Below are 24387 nucleotides of genomic sequence, written 5' to 3'. Positions count from 1 at the left end.
TTTGAATGCATTTAGCTTGCTTTGCTTGCCTGATTGCGCTAATTGATTAGGACTTACTATTTTCTCTTAAAAAGAAGCCATAGAGAAGGTAAGGTTGCTATTCAGAAAAGGACTCCATTTTCAACCCTGTCTTTTGTTGTTTGGAGATGGGATCTAGTATCTCTCATATGCTCATCAAATAAGTCCTCCATCCCTGAGCGCTGCCTGAACAGGTTTGTTTTCCCCCCTACTGCATGTGATGTTTGCTTGGGTTTTCTGGGTATTGTCTTTATTCTGTAGTAGTTTTCTTCAAGTCCCAGTGTTTTGAATAGTTTATTTTATTTATCCGTATCATGACAATGTGTTAAAGTTTGTCAAATGAACTCTGAGATGATCATGTGATTTCCTCTATGTATCTATGTATCTATGTATCTATCTATCTATCTATCTATCTATCTATCTATCTATCTATCTATCTATCTTTCATGTTTCACACCATCCTTCCATTCCAGGAACACATCCTACTTGGTAATGATGTGTCCTTATTTTAAGCTGCTTTTAAGTTTGGCTTTCTAGAATTTGGCTGAGCACATCAGTATTTGTCAGGAACATTGGCTGTACTTTTCTTTTCTGGTAGTATTTTTTCTTATTCTTGTTTTAAGATAAGCCTGACCATATGAAACAAGTCTGGAGGTGTTGCCTCTTCCTCGGTGTTTTGGAAAGAGTTTGGGAAGAACTTGGTTAGTTCTTTTAACATTCAATGGGACTTCCCACTGCAACTACCCACTCCTGAGCTTTACTTTCTGATGGGTTTGACTGTGGACTTAAATTCCACAGCAGCTACATCAGCTCAGAGTTTTTATTGTTTTTGACACGGTCTCGGGTATTGAATATCTACTCCCACCATCACAGCTTCCTGGTCTCATGGAGTCTTATTCTGACTGCACAATGGTGGAGGCTCTTGTGCAAATTGTGGTACATGGTCACTTTGTTCTCCTTTCTCATTCCTCCTTACCAGACTCAAACCTTTCCCGAGTCAAGGGATATAGAAGAAATTTGCAAGTATTTGGATTTTTTAATATAATGAGAGAGAAAGAGCAAGCAAGAGAGAGAGGAGAGAGAGCAAGAGAGAGAGAGAGAAAGAGAGAGAAGGGGGAAGGGTGGAAAGGGAGGGAGAGAAGAGGAGAGGAGCAGAGAAGAGAAGAGAAGAGAAGAGAAGAGAAGAGAAGAGAAGAGAAGAGAAGAGAAGAGAAGGGAGCAGAGGCTCTGAATTACGGTCCACATTGATTCGAGATGGATTTAGCTAGAGTTTCACCAGAAGAGCCCCTTTTACCATTTGATACCCTAATAGTGAAACATAAATTATGAAGTAAGCCAACTATGCTTAAATTAAATGATTTTCAGTTTCCTAAACCAGATGGACTTTCACCCTTTAACCACAGACCATTCCAGATGATTCCCACTATCAAACAGTTTTCAAACTCAATACAAAGGGAAAAAAAGTGAGAATCTGAACTCACTTTACAGAACCAATACTGATGGTGTTGTTGGCTCTGGTCTCTCCCCTGAGCCTCTTTGAAGTACCCTTGGTCACCAGTGCCTTCCAGCCTTCTCATTTGCTCACTGGGAGATGCTGAGTCCCACCACCAAAGGCCATGGGTCCCCAGTAGCAGGAATCAGTGCTTTGGGGCACAGGGAAGAGGGGGAGGAGGAAGGAGACCTCAGCCTGAATGGAAACCCCCAAGCAACTCTATGGAGGAGTCCTGAGGAAGATTCCAGCCCCAAGCTGATTCATTATTGGAGAGAAAAGGCTGAGGAGGCAGAGGAGTAGCCTGAGGGGGAGGAGAAGGTGTTGGCAGCCTGAGGACATGGGCTACTGAACACTCAGAGCCTGGGCTTGTCTGGAAGTCATGTTTGCAGTCATCAGCTGGTGCATGGTGGCAAAGCAGGCAATGGGCACTCGGCCTCAGCCCTCAGCCCTCAGCCCTGACTTTGTTGTCTCCCAAACCGAATCTCTCTGGGCTTGTTCCATGGTGGTGAGATTCGAGGTTGGCCTGTGACAGGGAAAACGCTGGTTAGCAAGGGAGGAAAAGGTAGAGTTGGACACAGGCCTCACTGTCTCTAGCTAGGCAGAGCCTATTCCCATCAAGAGGACCAGTGCATCCCCACACCCTCTGTGCACACGAGGCAAGCCCTGTCCTCTTTCATCAGTCCATTTTCTCAGGAGCATGCAGCCTTCAAGTTGCTGCCTGCTTCAATTTGGAAAAACAGTTGGTCTTGTAGTGCCTGACTGAGGCTGATGATAGAGTTAGAGATTCTCGCTTAGAGGGTCAGTTACTATGACTCTCAGGAGAGGGTGCCCACTTAGCTCATTCCTTAGTAATTGGAGTGAAGAAAGTTCCAGATTATACTGAAATCACGACGAAGGTCCATTAAGAAAATAGAAACACACACACACACACACACACACACACACACACACACTCAGACACCTATACACACATATATAGTAAAACAAATAATAAAGTCTGTGGTCCCTCAGGAAGAGCTCCATCTACCCACTGTGTGTTTTCTAGTCTCTTCTTGACACCCCACTTGTTTGTAGAATAGAGGGCAGAACCAAGGGCTCCATGGTCATCAGACAAATGCTTTATTGCCAAGCTGCATCTCCAGCTCACCGTTCACGTTTCACTTTAACACAGGGTCTTGGTGAGTTGCTCAGGTTGGCCTTGAACTCATTCTGTAGATCAAACTGTTCTTGTATTCATAAATCTGTGATCTTTCTACTTCAGTCCACAGTAACTAAGACTACAGGCCTGCAGCACAGTCAAGTGTGTTTGTGTGTGTGTGTGTGTGTGTGTGTGTGTGTGTGTGTGTGTGTGTGTGTATGAGTCATATGTCACTTAGAAGTGGGGGCCCATTCTGAGAATAGCATTGGGTGGATCCGCTCTTGAGGGGGCATCAGAGTTCATCCTGAGAGAACTGTAACATTATTAGTTAAGAAACCTTGAGGGACCACAGCTGTCTCTAAGGGTTTTGCCAATTGAATGTCATTATGTGGCATGCAATGTATCTGTTTGTGTCTCTGAATGTCATTATGTGATATGTAATGTATCTGTTTGTGTCTTCCTGTCTGCCCACCTGCCTGTGTATTTATAGTCTACTCCTTTGTTGCTGGTTCAAACACTATTCACATGCAAAGCCTGTTCAGAAGTCTAAAACACACACACACACACACACACACACACACACACACACACACACGGATTTTTGGAGAGCTAAGAACCCACCATTCTTTTGGCCGTGTCCTTTCTTTTAGGTTCACACTTGGTGCTTAGACATTCAAAATGAGGAAACACCGGCATCTGCCCCTAGTGGCTGTCTTTAGCCTTCTCCTCTCTGGCATCACCATGACTCATGCCCAACAACAATCAGGTAAGGTTTAATTTTATTGAAAAAAAAAGTTATCAGCAGTATTTGAGTCTAGATCAAATCACCCAGAGCTTGACATGGGGCCTGGGAATGTTGAGAATCAGCGGGATGTGGGTGGGCTTTACAGATACAGTGTCTAGGGCAAGGTGGCTTTTCTTGTCTTTTCTTTTTTCTAAAAATTTGAACTTCAAATCTTGAATTGCTTGGTAAGTGGAATTATCTTCACACTGGGTCTGAGTAGAGTTTCCATCCCATAAAGCTTTCCATATGAGCGACTTTTCTACATCTCTGGCACTGGACTGCAGGAAGAAGACAATTATTGTGATAAAAATTCTTTCCTTAAAATGAGAAAAAAATAAAGACACAAACCGCAACTTCCTCCATCTCTAACCATAGACACAGAATGGTAGTTATACATGGGAACCATTGGTTCCTTAAAAACAAAATGTTTCCCTCAACAACTTTAAATAGTGTGCCCCAACACTCCTTTTAGGGCAGCAAGATAAGCTATGTTGGAACTGGATGCCTTTGACGGGGTCTCCTTGTCATTAGCCAGGGGTAGTGGGTATAGGCAGGCTCCTCTGATATGGAGATATGTAGTAACTTCTTAGAGAGCTTGTCTTCGTTCGAAAATGCAAGAGAAACAAGACTTCTCCCTCTAAATATCCGTGGTTTTCCCCACTTACAGAGTTACTTGTCACATTACATTTCTTTCATGTTTTCTGAAGCCCTGTGGGTTGGGGGTGAGCTTCCGAAGCGTCAGTGGGCTCCTTATGCCTCAGCTGGGGCCACTTTCTCCTTCACGATGAGAAGCGAGTTGCTATAGATGGTTGCTTACCAAAGACAAGAGGTCCCTTTGGTCTGGTCAGATGGACATAGGAGGGTCAACTTGTCACAAACAGTCATGCCTCAGCTCAAAGACACCCAGGCTTGTTTCTCCTCTTCTGGAACACTCTGCTAACCCCCGACTTGGGGCTACTTGGTATGGAACTTGGGCGATTGGCTGGGGATAACAGCAGCTGCGGCCTCTTTCTTGGCTCTGCTCGGCAGGTAAGTTCTCCTACTTGCCCTCATTTAGCCGAAATGTGTGACTTATTTGTTAACAGCAGAAGGTCTATTTAGGAAGAGGTGCGTGGACAGGAGGTCACTGAATCGGCAGAAAAAACCTGAACCAATGTCTTTTTTTAAAGATGTCAAAAACGGTGCGGCGGCTGACATATTGTTTCTAGTGGATTCCTCTTGGAGTGCTGGGAAGGACCGTTTCCTGCTTGTTCAAGAGTTTCTGTCTGATGTTGTAGAGTCTTTATCTGTGGGAGACAATGATTTTCATTTTGCTCTGGTCCGGCTCAACGGAAACCCACATACTGAGTTCCTGTTAAATGCATACCACTCTAAACAAGAAGTCCTTTCTCATATTTTGAACATGTCTTACATTGGGGAAAGCAATCAAACTGGAAAAGGATTAGAATATATAATTCACAGCCACCTCACTGAGGCTTCTGGAAGCCGGGCCGCTGACGGAGTCCCTCAGGTTATCGTAGTATTAACTGATGGGCAATCGGAGGAGGACGGCTTCGCTCTGCCCTCAGCGGAACTTAAGTCTGCGGACGTTAACGTGTTTGCAGTTGGAGTTGAGGATGCAGATGAAAGAACCTTAAGGGAAATAGCAAGCGAACCGCTCAGTATGCATGTTTTCAACCTAGAGAACGTTACCTCACTTCATGACATGGTAGGGAACTTAGTGTCCTGTATACACTCCTCTGTGAATCCAGAAAGGGCTGGGGACAAGGAAAGCCTTAAAGACATCACAGGTAATGTCTTCATTGCCAGGCTGATCCCTGCCCTGCTGCTCTGTGGCTGTGAGCTTAGCAAATACTGGCCTAAAGCAGCCTCATGCCTAAGAGACGCTGGGGACTTAGGGAAGAGATGTTCTCAAGGTTAAAAACAAAGGCGTGACTAGCCTTCTTCATTCTCCTTCAAACACAGCCTCCACCCGTACCAAGAGGAGGTTTCGGAAACAGCCAACATTTGAACTTCAAAACCCACATTCCGATGCTATCCCAGGGCTAGTTTACCTTCCTTAAGAAGAAAGCCTTCCTCGGATGGGACAGGCATCCATCTAGGAGTAGAGAACCCTAAGAGGCACTAGGCTGAGGGAGGAGAGGAAGCCTGTGTTTGTTTTAAAGATTTGACAGAATCAGAGGACCATGTCTTAGCTGTGATGTGGTCCAAGCTTTTTTCCCTAAGTTTTCATTTTAGAAGAAAGTGAGTCTTAAAGCATAGGTGACAAGCTGGGGAAAGAGCTAGTTCTGAGCTATGGCATTCCTGCCCGTGGTCTGCACTGTTCTATCTTTTGTGCCCTGGGACTGAAACCATGAGACTCTTCAGATTCTAATGCTTTACTTGTGGTCAACCTGGGAGTATGCAGCAGCTGGTGGCTGTCACATTGGCTGTTAACATTTCAGAACGAGTGACAGGAGAGTCCTTAAATCAATCAAGGCCATTGATTTTCCTTCCACTGATAAATGCCCAAAAGACTGAGAGGGAAGAAATGTGATAAGAATGCAAATTCTACCTTCCAACAGCAATCTTGCCTCATGGTCAGGATTAGCTTCATCAGCCGGGATGGGGGCAGGGCGCCCTGTGCTAGAGCACAAGTCCATAGAGAGCTCAAGTCTGTGCAGCAAGTGGGAAGGAGGGAGATCCCGAGAGGGTAGCTGTAGCGTAGAAAAGCCTGCGAGGAGAGACTCATGTCTCTTGACGGAGAGGAAGGATCTGCATCCCTAGGATTCTCATGTGGGGAAACTGAGCAGCCCAGGTGGAATGGACTTAGGTGGACGGGGAGAGCGCCAGGTTTGGGAGCCTGCGGTTGGAGCTATTTGGAACAATTATTGCAGAGATGTGACGAGGGTCACACCTAGGAAATGACTGTGGACTCGCAGCAATGCGCAATAAAAGCCAGAGCTTACCAGCCAGGGGAACGTTCACCAGTATGCCCCTTCTCTAGCTTGCGTCAAACTCCTCAGGTACATCAGAAGCTGGAGAACTCCCAGATGGAGAGTTTTGAAAGAGAGATCCACTCAGGTAATGCAGTTACCTAGAAGCTATGAGGACCTTAGCCACACCCTCCCTTGGCGTCCTGGCAGGGTGGGGAAGGGGGTGAAATGCTGGAGTGAATGGGGAGAATTCTGAGGGTCAAAGGATGAGATGCCTGGGGACTGTCCTTAGGACAGCTGAGTGTGTATCAAGGGTACAGCCAGTGTGTAGTAAGAGGGCGTTTGGGAATCATGGAGTTGGAGAATTGGAGAGGTCAATGAGGCCAGAAGGGCAACCTATGCCCTCTAGAGAGGACTTCTAGGGGAGAGGCAGAAGAGGTGAGAGGCTGGTCATCCTCACAGCCATAAAGGTCTCTTCAGACAGCTCTTGAGTATGCAGTGTGGCGGCAGGTTGATCACCATTCGACTGGGGCTATGGAGAGAGGCTAAGCAAAATGGGTGGTAGCTGGTTCTTGACTAGGGAAAGAGTGATCTTGCAGCCAGGATTCGGGAGGTATGTACATCCCAGAGGAGGTGGTAGAGGGAGCCAAGTTCACGGGCAGCTTTTTCCCTCTGCCAAGAGGATGGCTGAGGCAGGAGGCTGGATTTAAAGCATTTGGTGAAGCCATTCTCCTACAATGAAGACACTAGGAAGTGGAATGAAGAAACAGTAGAGAATTTGAGGCATGAGTCAAACACTCTAAGGAGCGTGTGGGGGGACCTAGCGGAGACAGACGGAACAGGCAGCAAGCCTTTGGGATTATAGTCAGCTATAAGGGGCAGCTATAAGGAAATAACGTCGGGGTTGGGGATTTAGCTCAGTGGTAGAGCACTTGCCTAGGAAGCGCAAGGCCCTGGGTTCGGTCCCCAGCTCCGAAAAAAAGAACGAAAAAAAAAAAAAAAGGAAATAACGTCAGTCCTGTTTCATCACAGAGATTTAGAAAACTGCAGGTGAAGAGGGGTGGTGGGTGTGAGCAGAAAGAAACCTGTTTCCATGGATATACAAGGCTTGGGTACATAGGACTTTGGGAATGACACATCCTAAGGAGTTTCTGAAGGCTGGTCCTCCATGACTTCTCCACAATTCCCCTTCATCTCAACTTTGGTAGGATTGGGGCCACCAAAGTGTACCAAATGACAGGGAGGAGACTGCCTGGTCCACTTATCTGTACTACTAGGGTTCCCTGCTTCCAGAGAGTGGGGGTCTCTCCTCTGGAATTGTTTTATAATTGCCAGGTGGTAGGAAACAAATGTGTGTTCTAGAGGTCACCCTGGATGGTATTCCAGTTTCAGAGGGAAGGACAAGAGGGGACCTGGGTCAGCTGTCCGCGTCTACCAGGAGTCTCTGACCCACTCCTTTCAGAATAATGACATACTCATTTGAAAATGTGGTTATTAGAGAACAGCACATTTCTAAAGTTCATGTATTGACAAACTAGTGAACACGAATAGATAATGTAGCCATTATATAAAGGATAGGAACCGAAATGCTCACAGCAAGAGCCAAGAGCCTACCGGCTGCATATTTCTACACAGCTAAAACCCTTTGTTTTTATGCCAAGAGAGCATCTCTGTCTTCTATGTCTAAGTCACTGGCAGCACCAGGGTGGAGTATTACTGGTCTGTTGTCTTCTCTGATTAACTGCGCTCTGCAATTCTTTTGTATCACATCTCACTGGGTGTTCGCTCCATAGCTAGACCAAAATACGATAAAATGATCGTAATCGTGAGTCCTGCATAAAATCCTTGAAAAGGCACATCAGTGGCCTGACTGAGATTGCTATAGGGACCTTACACATTCCCTATTACTATTTCTGGTTCTAACATGAGAGCATACACAGTCAGGGCCCTAACGATCACCATTCTGCATGGACCCTGCCCTGCTAGTTAGTCTTGGTTGTATGTGTATGTTTCTTTAAGTCCCCTTTTCACCCTTTGGAAATGGGCGAAACTGAGATGTGAGACCTTCACTATAAAACAGAAGCTGCAGGTGATTCTGAGGAGCCCCGCATACATTTTCTTTACAAATTGTGTTTCTCTCAGGAAAATTCCTGGACACCCAGGCAACTGGGGCTTAGAGCTCTTCCGGGGACATCTTGAATTCTTTCCATAGAAAGTACCACAGAGGGTATGACACATGAGACACGATGTAGACCACCAGCCAGCTTCCATATTTTACACTTTCAGGCTGATCTGATTTCTCTTGGAATTGGTGTTGGTCGCTGGTGCGCCTTGCTGCACACAAGAACCCGGGACCCCCTGGGTCTTTGTGTGGCTTCGGCTCTCACGGCTAACAAAGCATGCTCTGTGTGTTCCATTATTGTGTGTGTAAGAGGATCATGGTTCTGACTCAGTGATGACAAATTATCCATCATTTTATGACCTACCCCTGACCATGTTCAGCCCACCCCCCTCAGCCGGCTCCCCCATCCAGAGAGTTCTTGGGTGGTATAAGAATGGCAGAGGTGGATGTAAGGAAGGCAGAATCATGCCGTGCTATGACTGAAGATCTGTTTATTGTCCATCTCTATCATAGAGAACCTTTGAAAAAGACATCTGATAGGGTGTGTAAGAAACAGGCTCTTCTGTGTCCTTCGAGGTCACTGGCATAGATCTGGAAATATGGAGGCGATTTATGGTGTACGCCATGCAATGGTGATAGTAATTTTTATGATCTGTGCAATTCACGCCCCCTGGCTCTGCATTCTCCCAAGATCCTTCTGGAATCTTCTTTCTACTCTGGCTGAAGACTGGTGAATACTTTGGAATTCAAGCCAAGGGTCTGGTCTTCTGTTGATTTTGTACGACAGTTACTAACACATAAGATCTTAGTTACTATAACAAAGTGACTGACCTCTTGTACCTTGTCAGGAGGACAGGGGGGTAGCAACATTTCAAGTTTACTACCTTTCCCTGTGCAAAGGGTTAAACCCTGAAGGGGTTGTCAAGGTCTTTGAAGTAGGTAGGGAAGGAAGATGGTGCCTAAGCCTCGTCCTCCCTGCTTTTCCTCTCATGAGAACACTGCCCCAGAGAAAAACTCCAATTTTGTGAGATGAGCTTTTCCCCAGAGAGAATATAAACAGATCGTCTGGTACAAGGAAAAACTAAATTTAAATATAAAACACCCACTGGCACTCAAAAACCTGAATGAATGGTCCTTTCTTGCATTACAGTGTAATCACTGTGCTTCCGAGCCCTAGGGTAGAATATTCATCCTCACATAGAGGCCCTTCTTGTCCCCAGTACACCCTTAATTCATTAAAACATTTGCTAGGGCAATTTTGCCCTTCTAGTATGAAATGGTGTGATTTTAGAGCGCAAGTTGAGCCTTTGGACTCCCCTGTTCTGGTGTAGGCTTACTCACTGCTCCCCTTTACCTGAGCCTCAGTGTAACCCTTGTTTCCAGTAATTGAAAGTTCAAGTTTCCCTCACTAAGAAAATAAAGAGGTCTTTGGCAGTCATTTTTATGTCCTTCAATGATGACTATGCTGATTGGCTTAGGATCTCTCAGCCAGTCTTGGTTCTTCTAGGCAATCATCAAATGTCATAAAATGAGGTTGGATAATTATGTCATGACTGGCTTCACATCACTCTGCTTAACATTGTTCTTCATTATTTGACTGAATACAGAGGCAATGCAAACCAAACATCTCTGATCCCAGCCCAACATTTGGATTTCACACAGCCAAGAACCCGAGAGACAATTGTAGGATCTGACATAGGTCAAGGAATCTTAAAATTAAGACTTTAACTGTGTCTGAGTTTTGGGTCCCAGATGTGTGTGGGGTCATCCATTTTGATTTCAAGAAACAAAGCAATAGTTACCCCAGGGAATTAAATAATCTTTTGCAACTCTCAGTCCCTGGGCCATGAACCTGGGCTTTTGTTTACTAAACTGTAAATTTGCCTCAAAAATCTTTGTAATCACTTGAGGAGTCAGGAGAAATGAGCACAAATGATAAACAACCTTTGAATTTATGTCAACCTAATCCTCTCTCCTGCAACATAGTATCCTATAATCAGATACAATTATACTTCCCTCTAAATTTAGAAGAAACATCCAGAATGTTGATTTCTCTTGGGGTATGATGCCTTGAAGTTTAACTGTGAAGGAATCACAGATGAAAACTTTCTATAGATGCCCCTACTTCAACCACCATTCCTCAGACGTTGCCTCTTATCCACTCAGAATGCAGAACTAAAAGAGACTTCACATTCCTTCATCGACATTGTGTTTTGTTTGTCTGTGTTTCGTGTTTCTTGTTGGTTTCCAAGGAAACACGTCTGAAAGCCGGGATGATGCATGTGGTCACTTGTTCTAACACTTTCACTTTTTTTTTTTTTGCATTTCTTTCTTTTAAAGCACAAGACTCAGCTGACATTATTTTCCTTATTGATGGATCACAGAACACCGGAAAGGCCAATTTCGATGTCATTCGAGACTTCCTTGTAAATGTCCTTGAGAGACTTTCAGTTGGAAATCAGCAGGTCCGAGTGGGGGTGGTACAGTATAGTGACGAGCCCAGAACCATGTTCTCCTTGGATAGCTACCCCTCCAAGGCTGCAGTTCTGGATGCTGTCAAAAGGCTCAGCTTTGCTGGTGGGGAGTTGGCCAATATAGGCCAGGCCCTTGACTTTGTAGTAGAGAATCACTTCACTCGGACAGGTGGCAGCCGTGTGGAGGAAGGGGTCCCCCAGGTGCTGGTCCTCATAAGTGCTGGGCCTTCTAGTGATGAGATTCGAGATGCAGTGGTAGCTCTGAAGCAGGGTAGTGTGTTCTCATTTGGCCTCGGAGCCCAGGCTGCCTCCAGGGTAGAGCTTCAGCACATAGCTACCGATGACAACTTGGTGTTTACTGTCCCGGAATTCCGTAGCTTTGGGGACCTCCAGGAGCAATTACTGCCATACCTTGTTGGTGTGGCCCAAAGGCACTTTGTCTTGCAACCACCAGCTATTGTCACACAAGGTATGTATGCCTTTTTTTTGCCATCTCTATAGGAGTGGGGGTGTGCTATATGGTGTCTGTCATAAAAGGAAAGTGGGAACTGGAGTGATTCACCTTGGGAGAACCCGTAAGTACTTACAGCCAGCCAGTCGTCATTCTGGGATGTGCTGGCTTCTGTATGGCCTGTGTGTGTCATTGCATTGTTCAGAGGAATCTAAAGAAGGACAAGTGAGTGGAACACTCTCTCAGAACATGGGTTGTATGGCATCTGTGGCCTTTAGGCTAACAATGTAACAAATGTAAAATGTAACAAATACATCTTGAAAGAGGCTTGAGGGATTCACAACAAAAGCCACTCCCGGGTAAAGTCAATGTGTTAGAAGTGCACTCATAAATAGTGTCTTCCCAAAGGCGGTGAAGGGGAGTGGCTTCTGCTCCTGGCTCAGTGTAGTGGACGTGGGAGGGACATTTCTGAAGGTAAGTCTCCATTGAGCTCCTGCTGAGTGGAGTAGTTATAGAAATCCTGGTCCTGTCATTCCAAGGTTGGAAGAAATTGTTTTGAATGGCATGCTTTGCAGTACAGTCAACTAGAGTCATTTAAGCAAGCCAACCAACATCATATGTGACACACACATTAACATGGGCAGTGTAGGGACACCAGAAAGGCTGTTGGTCTGAGGTTCCATCCCAGATGGTGTCATTTTTATGACCTAGACAGGCAGTGGAAACCATCGAATAAGTGGAGGACACAGTTGCTACCAAAGGCTTCGGTATCCATAAACATCCAATTCGCTCCTTTCTGGTGTCTTTGAGTAGGGATGTGCTCAGATCAATCCTTGAACGCAAGACCCTGTTCCTCGTTGTTCTTCAGCAGAGTACAGGCTCAGTGAAAGTAAGCACATGAAAAGAGGCTCATGGGAGACGCTGATTAGCATCTGCAGTCTGGGATTCTAATTTTTCTGCACTTGTATGCCTAGTCCTGTGTACTAACTTTATAAAGAGCTTAGACCTGTGAAGTGACCATTGTCATAATAGGTTTTACCTGCTATATCTCTGGGATTCTAGGCTGGTTTTTCTTAGCCAAAGGGGTAACTGTGGTCTCAAAAATAAATGTTTGGGTGAACATGCCACAGCATGGAATGAACAGAAGAACACTTTAAAGTCTGAATGAAACACTTTAAAGCTCCCCACCGGCTCATGTGCGAAGCTGCCCTCTGCTGCCTGGTACTTTGTGAATTGGCGGTTCTAATCATAACACGGTGGTAACAGAAACCTGGCTATAATTCCTCAGTGTGAAATTCAGCCAGAGTCAGGATAGCTTCCTTCAGATACATTTAAGACAGAGCTCTGGTGATAATGGCGGTTGTGACAGGAAGCTCAGGGCTCCAGGACATCTTAAACTGACTTCGGTACCAGAACTGTTTGTGGGAACCTCTTTCCTGGGAAGGCTCTTGGTAAATATGGGTTCAGGGGTCAGTCTGGCTGTAGCTTGTTGTGCCCCACTTTGCTCTCCTTCTCCTTTCTGATGGGGGACAGGGTGCAGGAAGGGAGGTCAACAGCCTGATCTGAATTCTTGAGGGGAAACATTGAAGAAAGGGACTCGGGGTCTGAGTCCTGCCTAGCTGTGGTCTGAGTCTTGTCCAGCTGTGGTTTGAGCTGCAGTATCCATCCAGCTGCCTCGCTCTGGCTCTGACAGAAAGAAAACAGAGATGGGGAAATGCACAGCCCACTGATGCTTCTCTGAGCCTGCCTACACCAGAAACAAACCATTGCTCTATTCTTTAGGAGCAGAATCAATACCATGGCTGACTTTGGGAGGACTGTGTGTGTGTGTGTGTGTGTGTGTGTGTGTGTGTGTGTGTGTCTGTGTGTCTGTGTGTGACCCTGGCTAGATCATACAACATCTATGGGCTCTGATTTCTTAAATTCTCATCCAAGAATTTGCTGGGTGAAGATATCTTTGCCTTAAGAGAAGCTTCAGTATCTGCATTTAAATGTTATTCTTATATTGGATTTCTTATAGTTAACTAGCATCTTAGCCCCTTCCTCACAGACATCACTGTTTGTCTCAGTGATGACTTCATAACTCTTCAGTAGATACTATTGACTATTTGATGTGTGCCAGTCACTCTGTCAAACACTGGAGACACTGGGAGGAGAAAGAGAGATATAGTCATTGGGTCTGTCACATGTGAGCTAATGATGAAACAATAAGCCATGTCTCAAGTGTGACAAGTTTCAAGGCCACCAAAGGGGGCTGTATTATAGAGGATGGAGGCAGGAGACTCAGTAGAATGGTCTGCAAAGTTATAGGACATAAATGAGCAGGGAAAGAAGAGGAGAGGGAAGGGCATTCCAGATATAGGGAATGGTAGACAGGGTGGCCTTGCATCAAAAAGCGAGGTCCTCGTCCTGACCTGACAGACAGATGGCAGCTCAGGTGTAGTGAAGGGGGCACAGGCAGAGGCTTGGCTTTGGGGAGGGAGAATCTGCAGATACTGTAGTTGTTGGTGACAGGTCAGACCCTCCTACGGTAGTGACAGCAGAGGACTGAGCAGAGAGCAGAGTCCTGAGGTGCTCCTTCTGCAGAATGGGGAGACCAGCTTTCCGGGGGGCCTCTCATTGTGGCACATTGGTGTCACCACCCGTGTGTGCTCTGAGGTTCCAGCTGTAGAGTGAAGGCTTCCTGATTGTGCATCTGTTTGTGGGATGTCACAAGGAGAGAAGGGAAGAACGCCACTGCGGCTCTGCCAGGAGGGTCTGATGGGGACAGGGGAAGTGAGGGCTGGTGAATCAGAGAGCCCATGAGGATAGGCCCAAGGTGGGGGTTGTGAGGCTAAGAGAGGTTGACTAAGAGAGAAAGAGAGGAAGGGGTGAATCTCATGTTTGAGAACTCGGTGTATGAAGAAGTAGGGATTTCAGTTGGCTGAAAGAGAAGGTGTTGGGCAGGTGGCAGGATGAGGGAGATTTCAGGGGTGTGCAAAGCTGTGGTAATTATAGGCATGACCCCAGAAACAGGGGTGGATGAATGGGAGGACACACTCACGGCAAGCACTGGGGGCTTTAGATGACGTTTCCCAAGTCCTTTAGAAGATGGGGAGAGAAGAGGATGGGTAGATGGAGATCCAAGGACAGGACACAAGAGTAGCATGGACATGAAGGCAGTTCCTAGGGTGGGGACAGAGTGGTTATTTGACAGGATTTGTTTGGTGATATTAACGGGAAGAGTGAGGATATCCTTTTCCAACTCCCAGACTTTGAGGGGGAGGAGGGATCATGGAGTATCCTGTTGTCCGTCCCAGGAGTAAGGGCTGAAGAGAATCAGTCATGGCTGAAACTAGCAAGACCTTCAAGGTCACTTCCTAAGAGACAATGGCTCCTCCAATCTCTGTGGAGGAGATTGGGGGCAGGGGGTGAATGATGGCAGTGAGGAAGTATTGGTCATCCTTGAGAGAATCATGAGGTTTGATAACTGGGTGTCAGACGGTCCATTTAGCAGCTCCTCCATCCCACAGAAGGAGAAGTCCTGAGAAAGGACCCAGTCCTGAGAAGGGTAACCAGCTAGGGCCAGAGCATGAGGTGAACACAGGAATCTGGTCGCTCTTTGAGTGGTTTGGGACTTCCTTTTCAGTCCTCATTATAGTTGCCTAAGCATCATTCCAGGTATCTCCCTGTTAGCAGTTTCCAGAACTTTAAACACAAACCAAGTGACCCCTTCCCTAATTAAAGAGGGCATGTATTATGGAACCTGAGAACTCCAAGGTCCACTGTAGACTCCACAGAGCTGAGTCCAAGGTAGATAGTTTCTGTGTCCCCCACGAGTGAACATCTGTCCTTCCCATGGACCGCTGGTAAAATGTATGGCGAAATGGTGAAGCTTGTGAGGTGGTGAGTGTGACTATTATCAGGTTACAACTTGGAGTTATGCTTGGGAAGGAGCATGCCGCCTTTCAGGTGCCCATTGGTGGATATTTGTCTATCAGTCCGCTGTGTGAGAGATGCTTGAGAAATATGTGTGCTACAGATGTATTATATGTGCAACATATATGTGTGTACGCTTGTGTGCATACTGTTCCCAGGGACATAAGGAATGAGAAGTCCACTATACATACACATGTGCACTAGGTGTATCTGCAAAGGTATTTTTGTATTACAGTCAAAGTTGCAGCCCCAAGAGACTGCATGTTACAATCTGAAGGGGGAAGGAGATCTCTGAATAGGTGGTCACATCCATGTTTGTAGTCTAGGGAGCAAGGGCAGGTCATGTCGCAGACACATTTATACCTGCAGGTAACTGGGCATCTGGGATAAAAAGTCTTATGCAGAAACACCTCCCTCCTGGTGGAATTCAGCTTTGTCTCCTTTTGGTGCAGAGAGTATTAGAGGAAGCTCAGTCACACTAATGCCATTCCTTGTGGTAGCAAAAGTGACCCTGGCACCATATTCTTAGCCTCTGGTCCCTGTGACTGGGAATGAGCTGTTTTAGAATACATCATGAGAGGTGTCTCTAGTTCTTAGGAAGCTCTTCCTCGCCTCTATCTCTAACCTTCTTTCTTCTGTTGGGTGCAAAACACGAAGTTGTTATGCCAGCTGTTTGGCACAAAGGATACACAGGGGCTTCTCTGTAAACATACCTACCCCAGCTTGGCTCATCTAGAGTATTAACAGTCTAGGAGGAGCCTGACACATCAGGAATAGGCTTTGAGTCTGGTAGAGGCATTGTTCCCATCCCTTGGGCAAGTTGTTCTGAGACAGTGGGTGGGCAAACTCACGATCAGTGCCAGTAGTGATCTGGCCAAGGTGCTTGCTTTCGTGGTTTATCTACATAACCCAGATCATGGCCTATCATTGACTGCTATTCCCACTCTAGACTATGAAGTAAGTGAAAAGCTATGGCTGCCTTCGGTGGGGTGGACACTGGTTTCCTTTTCCAAGATTTCTGATAATCTAGCAAACCCTTGTTTTTTGCTTGCCAAAGGAAGCCATACAATATAGAACCAAGGAAAACAGAGCGTCTCTGTTCTCTTTCACACTTGTGTGTGGATTTGAAGTCGGTCTAGTGATACAAAGAGTTTTCTGAGCAGACACGAGCTTTACTCCTTGAAACTATGTTGGGCAATAAGGAGTCAGTTACCTCTTTAGCGGTGGTGTGTGAAGCTAAAGGTAACTTTCTTCTGCGAAGCTATTTCTGAAACACATTACAGGTACGTGGGGTTGGAAAGGAGCCGGTCATCATATGTGACAGTTCTCCCAGGGACATTGACCAGGGCTAGGGAGAGTAGCCTGTACAGAGTGGGTATTACAGTGACTCTGTTGAACCCGATCCCTGAGACTGTTCTGTTCATCTTTTATTATTGCTATCTACAGTCATGGAAGTCAACAAGAGGGACATAGTCTTCCTGGTGGATGGTTCCTCCAGCCTGGGACAGGCTAACTTCAATGCCATCCGAGACTTCATTAGCAGAGTCATCCAGAGGCTGGAAATTGGTCAGGACCTGGTTCAGGTATCAGTGGCTCAGTATGCAGACACCGTCAAGCCCGAGTTCTATTTAAATACCTACTCTACCAAGAAGGATGCTATAACCACTGTGCGGAAGATGAAGGCCCTGGAAGGCTCAGCCCTGTACACGGGGTCTGCTCTGGACTTTGTTCGAAACAACCTCTTCACTAGCTCAGCCGGCCACAGGGCCGCTGAGGGGGTTCCGAAGCTCCTGGTGCTAATCACAGGTGGTAAGTCACTCGATGATGTCAGCCAGGCTGCCCAGGAGCTGCAGAAAGGCAGCATCATGGCCTTGGTCATTGGCAGCAGGGCCGCCGATGAAGACGAGCTGAAAGAGATCGCTTTCGACTCCTCCCTGGTCTTCATTCCTGCTGAGTTCCGCCCTGCTCCCTTACAAAGCATGCTGCCCAGCCTGATGGCACCCCTCAGGACCCTCACCGGAACCACAGAAGGTATGGTGGCTGTGGTTTGCATATGCAGGAAGGGGCTGGTAGGCAGACACTTTGAGAAATACCTGGTACCATATTGGAGGTTTAGCGGGCAGATTGCTGTTTTCATGGTGAAAGCAACCATTTAGTTTTCCCCGCAGGGTTGAAACAGTAGGGTTGAAAATGTCAGTCTGTAAATGCCTATGATTTTAAACTGTAGCATCCTAGGGTCACCTGCCTGGACAGCTTCTGGCCACAGAAGTCACTCTCGGTTCTCCGACTGACCTCTCTTCTGTTTTTATTAGCGACCCTTGCCAGGAACCTCCCCTCAGCCAAGGACTTTCCTGAGCTGACAGGATCTCTACTCACAGTTGATGTAGCACCCTCAGCTCTTAGCCCTCTTTTCACTCTGTAGATGGGATTTTCTTAGACAGGAAAATATACGGAGAGATGAGTGCGAAGGCCCAGCTCCCCTTCTGCGGTGTGGTCCTTCAGCGAGGGCTTAGTATGATTTACAGCGCAGTTATTTCTAGAGACACTAAAGCTCTCAGCCCGTGAACTGGGTTAACACAAACCTTCATCCCCAATGAAGAGAAGATGGATATCCTGGAATCCAACTTTCCACACAGACCTCACACAGTAGGGCTGTACAGTGCATGAATCTACTGCATGGGCGTCCTGCTTGCTCCTCAGTCTTGAGAGTCCTCAAATTCTCTCTCTCTCTCTCTCTCTCTCTCTCTCTCTCTCTCTCTCTCTCTCTCTCCCTCTCCCCTTCTCTCTCTCATCCACTCTTCTGTAGCCAAAGTTAAATGCATGAACATTCCTATGTTGTTACTCTGAATTACAAATTACAGTGGCGCATGGGGGAAAGTAGTAAGTCTGAATGTGTCCTTCAGTATCCACAGGGGCTGGGTCAATTCCCTCCACCCATGAATACAGAAATCCACACACACTTCTTTAAGATGGTACAGTGCTCAAGTGTAATTCGTATATATCCTCTTATCCATACTGTGACAAATGTGAGGTTAACATTGTAGCCAATTATATAGGAGGTACTGGCAAGGGACATAATATTGTACTGAATCATATTCAGTACAGATATATTTTTCCAAATATTTTGAGCACTGGTTAAATCCCTAGATAGGGGACCCACAGATAAGCTTTTCTTCATGGCCAAACCCAGGATACAATCTCTTCGTCACCCAACTTCTCTGACATCTGTGACAATATACATGACAACATCAAGGTAGTGAAGGAAGGTTGACTCTGGCTCACAGCTTGAGGATGCTGTCTGCAATGGTGGGGCGGGGCCTGAGAGCAGGAGCTGGTCATATTCATAGTCACGAAGCAGAGAGAGATGGATTCTGGCGACCACTGGATGCTCTCTTGCCCAGAAAGGGCCTCAGCTCACAGAAAGATGACATCTCCGTTTAGGGTAGATCTTCCCACCTCAATAGCTCATCCTAGAAACTCCCTTACAAACCTGCACAGAGGCCTGTCTCTTGGGTGATTTTAGATTCTAAGTTGGTATCTATTTTAACCGTCTACGATGCTGCCACATCTGTGATGCTGCCACATCTCCTTGGAGGCTTTCTCCAGGGTACCCTATTACCTAGTGCCGAAATGACCCTTAATCAGAAAGGAGGACAGGAGGATGAGGACTCTAGTTTTAAGACCATATCCTTTGATTGGCAGACAGTCTTAAAGAGGCTGTGTTCTAGGTCCATGTGGGCTGATGTTTCTTGAGCCTTGGGTAGAAAGAGCTATGTGCACCCGGGTGAGTCCCAGAAGACCCAGCCAACATAGGCGAGCATCCTGTGACTGGCGGTCTGGAGACAATGAGCAAAAGAAAAGAACAGCACCAGGTGGACTTCAGTTCCAGGGAGGAAACAATGTTTCAGGATTCTTCTGGTGATGTCGGTTGTAAACATTCTAACTCCGGTGCTTTGTCTGTCTGTGAGCAATCTTGGTTTTGTACACTTGGCTATCAGTGTGCCTCACAAGCTCCAGCCACCGCAAGGGGAAAATATGCAGCCGCTTGCCATATTTTACCAGATGACCTGCTCTGCCACGTTGACTCCCTCCATGTTCTGAGTGTGTCATGTGTGCCCCTCAGGGCACACATGGGAAGCCCTCTCAGGGGCGTGTCTCACTGTGTTTTCTGTGCTTCACTGCAGTTCACGTAAACAAACGGGATATCATCTTCCTTTTGGATGGCTCCGACAACGTTGGGAAAAACAATTTTCCTTATGTGCGTGACTTTGTAACCAACCTAGTTAACAGCCTCGATGTTGGAAGTGACAATATCCGTGTTGGCTTGGTGCAATTTAGTGACACTCCGGTCACGGAGTTCTCTCTAGACACGTATCAGACCAAGTCAGAGCTGCTTGCTCACCTGAGGCGCTTGCAGCTCAAGGGGGGCACCGGCTTGAATGCAGGCTCTGCCTTAAGCTATGTCCATGCCAATCACTTCACGGAGGCAGGCGGCAGCAGGATTCGTGAACATGTACCTCAGTTGCTGCTCCTGCTCATGGCCGGGCCTTCTGAGGATGTCTATTTGCAAGCTGCCAATGCCCTGGTGCGCTCAGGGGTGCTGACCTTCTGTGTGGGGACCAATCAGGCGGATAAGGCTGAGTTAGAGCGTATTGCTTTTAACCCCAGCCTGGTATACCTCATGGATGATTTCAGCGCCCTGCCAGCTTTGCCTCAACAGCTGATTCAACCCCTAACCACATATGTTAGTGGAGGTGTACAGGAAGTTCCACTGTCCCAGCCAGGTAAACCTCCCAGCAGTGTGGGCCCCTTTCCCTCTCCAAATGCTGCTCTGGCAGCAGTAGCCAATGAGACCTCAGAGCCTTTGACTTGTGGAAAGATGGTGGGCTCGCTTGGGTTGGGACTGGCTCAAGACGGTGTGTTAGCAAATGTAGACTCTTAAGTCTAGAACATTGAGCAATGCCCTGTTCATGTCGCCCACATTTATTGAGAGGCTGAACAAGGTAAACATTGTAGAGTTCATGGGGGAGAGAGAGGTAGCAGGCGGGGGGAGGGAGGGAATGGGAAAAAGAAGGGAAGGAGACAGAGAAAGAGAGATTGATTGATTCTATTACATAATTATGTATTGGTATCCTTTAAAGCCTGAATCTCTCCTTTTTTCAGTCTCTGCCATGTTTAAAAAAAACACCTGCATGCAACAAAGAGTCTGTGTCATTGCTACTGTGTCAGATTATTATTATGCCCCTTGGTGATGGACACATAAGACCTATCAGTTTGCCTCTTTCATTCAGATGGGTAGCAAGCCTAAGTCAATGGCTGTCTCACTGAAGCAGTTCTCAAAACTGTTTGAGAAGATATTTACATGATGCTGTCCCCCCACTCCCACCCCTTTGCTGTCACCTATGTTTTCTATGGTCCAGTTTTGTTAAATTGAAAATGTTTGCAGAAGTTTGCACTGCCCACCCCCCAAAGAACCAGCAGGTAATATTTTGAGTCTTAACTCTCGACCTTATAGATTTAGAGGTTCAGTCCATTATCATCAAGACAGAAGCATGGCGACATCCAGGCAGGCATGGTGCAGGAGGAGCAGAGAGTTCAATATCTTGCTCCAAATGCACATAGGCAGCTAGGACTAGGGTCTTAAAGCCCACACCCACAGTAACACACTTCTTCCTCCAACAAGGCCACACCTACTCTAAAAAGGCCACACCTCCAAATAGTGCCATTCCCTGGGCCAAGCATATTCAAACCACCACACGTGTCAACCCAGATGTCAGTGGGAAGTTAGTCTGTAATTGGTCTCTGTAACAGGAGAGAGAGGACAGTTTTCAGGGAGTATAGAAAGGAATAGTTCTGATGGTTTTATTTATAACAACAAGAAAACATTGTCTATTCTCAGGGGTCTAACCTGCTGCAAGAGCAGTGTGGCCAGACTTTCCGGCGACTTGCTTTGTCAAGAATGTCTGGTGGTGGGCTGGTAGAATGGCCAGGCCAGTGCTATTCCTTTGCAAATCTGTGTTCTCTGGAACAGCCGAGGCTGTTGGCAGGGCCTTTGTTCTCTTCCCTTGCTGGGATGGTGAGGTCATTTGGATCTAGGGAATGAACTTCCACATCATGTGGCAGTTGAGAGGCAGAATGCACTTGGTGTTGGGGTCTCTTCGCTTACTGTGTCCATCTGTTTTCCTCGTAGAGGTCAAGCGGGACATTCTTTTCCTCTTTGATGGCTCAGTCAATGTCATGGGCCAGTTCCCTGCTGTCAGAGACTTTCTCTACAGGATCATTGAGGAGCTCGATGTGAAGCCAGATGGGACCCGGGTAGCAATAGCGCAGTTCAGTGATGACGTCAGGGTGGAGTCCCGTTTCAATGAGCACCAGACGAAGGCTGAAATCCTTAACCTCGTGAAGAAGATGAAGTTAAAGACAGGCAAAGGTCTCAACCTGGGCTTGGCCCTGGATCACGCCCTTAGGACCATCTTTGTGAGGTCGGCTGGCAGCCGCATCGAGGACAACGTGCAGCAGTTCCTGGTGCTCCTGGTGGCTGGAAGGTCGACAGATGCTGTGGCCGGGCCTGCAAGCTCTCTGAAGCAGAGAGGGGTGATACCTTTCATCTTCCAAGCCAAGAATGCCAATCCCAGTGAGCTGGAGCAGATTGTGCCATCCCCCGCATTCATCCTGGCTGCAGAGTCGCTCCCTAAGATCGGGGACCTCCAGTCAGAGATTGTGGGCCTTCTGAAGGCTAAACAGACTTCAGACACTGTATCAGGTATGGCTCAGCAAACTGCCCCCCCGCCCCCATCCCACTGTATCCCAGTCTCTAGCTTCGGATCTTTAGCAGAAGCTGTTAGCTCTAGGTGAATCTCTCTCAGGGTTTCCATGGAACATGGAAATTACAGGCTATTTCTAGGCAAGCAAAAGGAGTCTTCTTTCTCTGGTTTTCTAACTTGTGTCTTGATAGTTTTTAATGGTGCTAGAATATTTCCCAATAAGATGCCTTAAGGAGGTTTAGATAGCCATAGTTTATATCTTGGAAAAGTTCCTATCTGATAATAAAGCCACACATGATGACTGTGCTTGTCACCTTGCGGCCTTCATTTGGATATAGTGTCAAGTGATGTACTTTAAGTGGCTTTTACTGATGTAAGTCATTCATTTACATTCATTAAAAACGAAAGACGCCAGAGAAGGCAGATGACTTCAGTTCCACCCGCTGCTGTGCCCAGTCCCGTCCATGTCACCAGATGTTTTCCTTCAATTTCAGGTGAAAAGGATGTGGTGTTTCTGATTGATGGCTCCGAGGGGGTCCGGAGTGGCTTCCCCCTGCTAAAGGAGTTTGTGCAGAGGGTCGTGGAGAGCCTGGATGTGGGTCCCAACCAGGTGCGTGTGGCACTGGTGCAGTACAGTGACCGGACCAGGCCGGAGTTCTATCTGAATTCCCACATGGACCAGCAGGGTGTCATCAGCGCCATCCGCAGACTGACACTGCTGGGCGGCCCAACCCCCAACACAGGGGCGGCACTGGACTTTGTGTTAAGGAATATCCTGACCAGTTCTACTGGGAGCAGGATAGAAGAAGGTGTTCCTCAGCTCCTGATCGTCCTCACGGCGGAGCGGTCAGGGGATGATGTGAGAGGCCCCTCGGTGGTCCTGAAGCAGGGAGGGGCTGTGCCCATTGGTATTGGCATTGGAAATGCTGACATCTCTGAAATGCAGACCATCTCCTTCATCCCCGACTTCGCTGTGGCCATCCCCACCTTCCGGGAGCTTGGGACAATACAGCAGGTTATCTCTGAGAGGGTGATCCAGCTTAATCGTGAACAGCTGAGCAGTTTGACACCTGTTTTGATGCCCTCACCAAGTGCAGGTGAGAGGATGGGAGTGGATTTTTTTCGTTTCTCTCCAGATAATTACCTTAGCTACTAGCTTGGGCTGTGAGGTACAAAGCATTTTCAGTCTTGTTTCCTCTGCCATATAGCATGTGTGGAAAAACTAGGAATTTTTTTTTTTTTTGCAAAGCAATAGAGTTAAGATTCATGTCTGTGGTCAACTTGAAGCATCTCAGAGAGCATGCACATGACGTGGATCCAGGCTCTATAGAGAGTCCTGGCGGGGGGGGGGGTGCACACTTGCTGAGTGTCCAACCTAAGTGTCAAGCAGTAACCTGTCATCTGGAGGAGCCTAATCACTAGTGCTCTGCTCTGCCAAGAGGGGTGGAGTCTCTGATATATTTTTATCTGGAGCACCCATGTGTGACACTTGCTTGAAGCTGAGAGGTGTCCCAACTGTGGGAAGGCCTTCCTATTCTCTACATAATAAGCTGACAAAGTCTGAGCTACAATAGCTCAAGAAAGAGACCAAGATGCTCTTCCCCCAGTGCAAGTCAGCCCAGGGCTGTGCCCCCTTCCTGGGCACTCGGGTGGGCTAGTCACAGGGCTGAAGGAGACAGATGCGGGGCAGTGGTTTCATGAGAGGGGGAATGAGGGAGCAGGGAAGGAAGGTGGAGCGATGCATGTGAAAGGAAGTTAGAGGCAGGATTTGTACAGTGGATTTGCACGGCCTGAGGGCTCAGCTTCCCCCTGGTGTTCAGGAGAGAGTGATGTGTTCTTTATATCTATGTGGAATGATTTAAGATGTTCATACTCACATACATTTGGGGGAAGTCTCTGTCTCTGTCTCTGTCTGTCTCTCTGTCTCTGTCTGTCTCTCTGTCTCTGTCTTTCTCTGTCTCTGTCTCTCTCTGGGTCTCTGTTTTTCTCTGTCTCTCTGTCTCTGTCTCTGTCTCTCTCTCTCTCTCTCTCTCTCTCTCTCTCTGACATAGTAGAGGAATGCAGCCATTTCTAAACCCCATTGGACCACAGGAGTATCTATTATGATGCACCTCAAGGCCCTAGGGCTCCTGTATGTGGGGATGGGTGGATGGGTGCATTCCTGTGTGCTCACAGAACCTCCTTTTAGTGAATCCAGACCTATGCTTCTACGGTGCTTGGTTCCGTTCACTCTCCCACACGTCAGAGTGGCCACTGGGTGCACTCCCCACCTTCTTGTGTAGTTCCCTCCAACCCCCCTCTCCCCATGCCT

The 24387-nt window shown here is 47.1% G+C and overlaps 1 protein-coding gene across 3 annotated transcripts in view; it reads left to right on the top strand.

Annotated features, from left to right (window-relative positions):
* Col6a3 (collagen type VI alpha 3 chain) overlaps window positions 1-24387 on the top strand; it is a 77890-nt gene that overhangs the window by 12050 nt on the left and 41453 nt on the right. Inside the window, exons 2-8 of one of the 3 annotated variants that reach the window (NM_001427497.1) lie at window positions 3299-3414; window positions 4602-5222; window positions 10810-11412; window positions 16759-17343; window positions 19497-20096; window positions 21503-22075; window positions 22571-23173. In NM_001427497.1, the coding sequence (NP_001414426.1) occupies window positions 3327-3414; window positions 4602-5222; window positions 10810-11412; window positions 16759-17343; window positions 19497-20096; window positions 21503-22075; window positions 22571-23173 (3673 nt within the window). In that variant the 5' untranslated portion in view covers window positions 3299-3326. The remainder of the gene's footprint in view (window positions 1-3298; window positions 3415-4601; window positions 5223-10809; window positions 11413-16758; window positions 17344-19496; window positions 20097-21502; window positions 22076-22570; window positions 23174-24387) is intronic. The other 2 variants (XM_063267519.1, XM_063267520.1) reach the window with 2 other exon arrangements.

The sequence above is a fragment of the Rattus norvegicus genome, chromosome 9 (assembly GCF_036323735.1).
Source record: "Rattus norvegicus strain BN/NHsdMcwi chromosome 9, GRCr8, whole genome shotgun sequence".
In the NCBI taxonomy this organism is placed as follows: Eukaryota; Metazoa; Chordata; class Mammalia; order Rodentia; family Muridae; genus Rattus; species Rattus norvegicus.
This window is presented reverse-complemented; position numbering and strand designations above follow the sequence as displayed.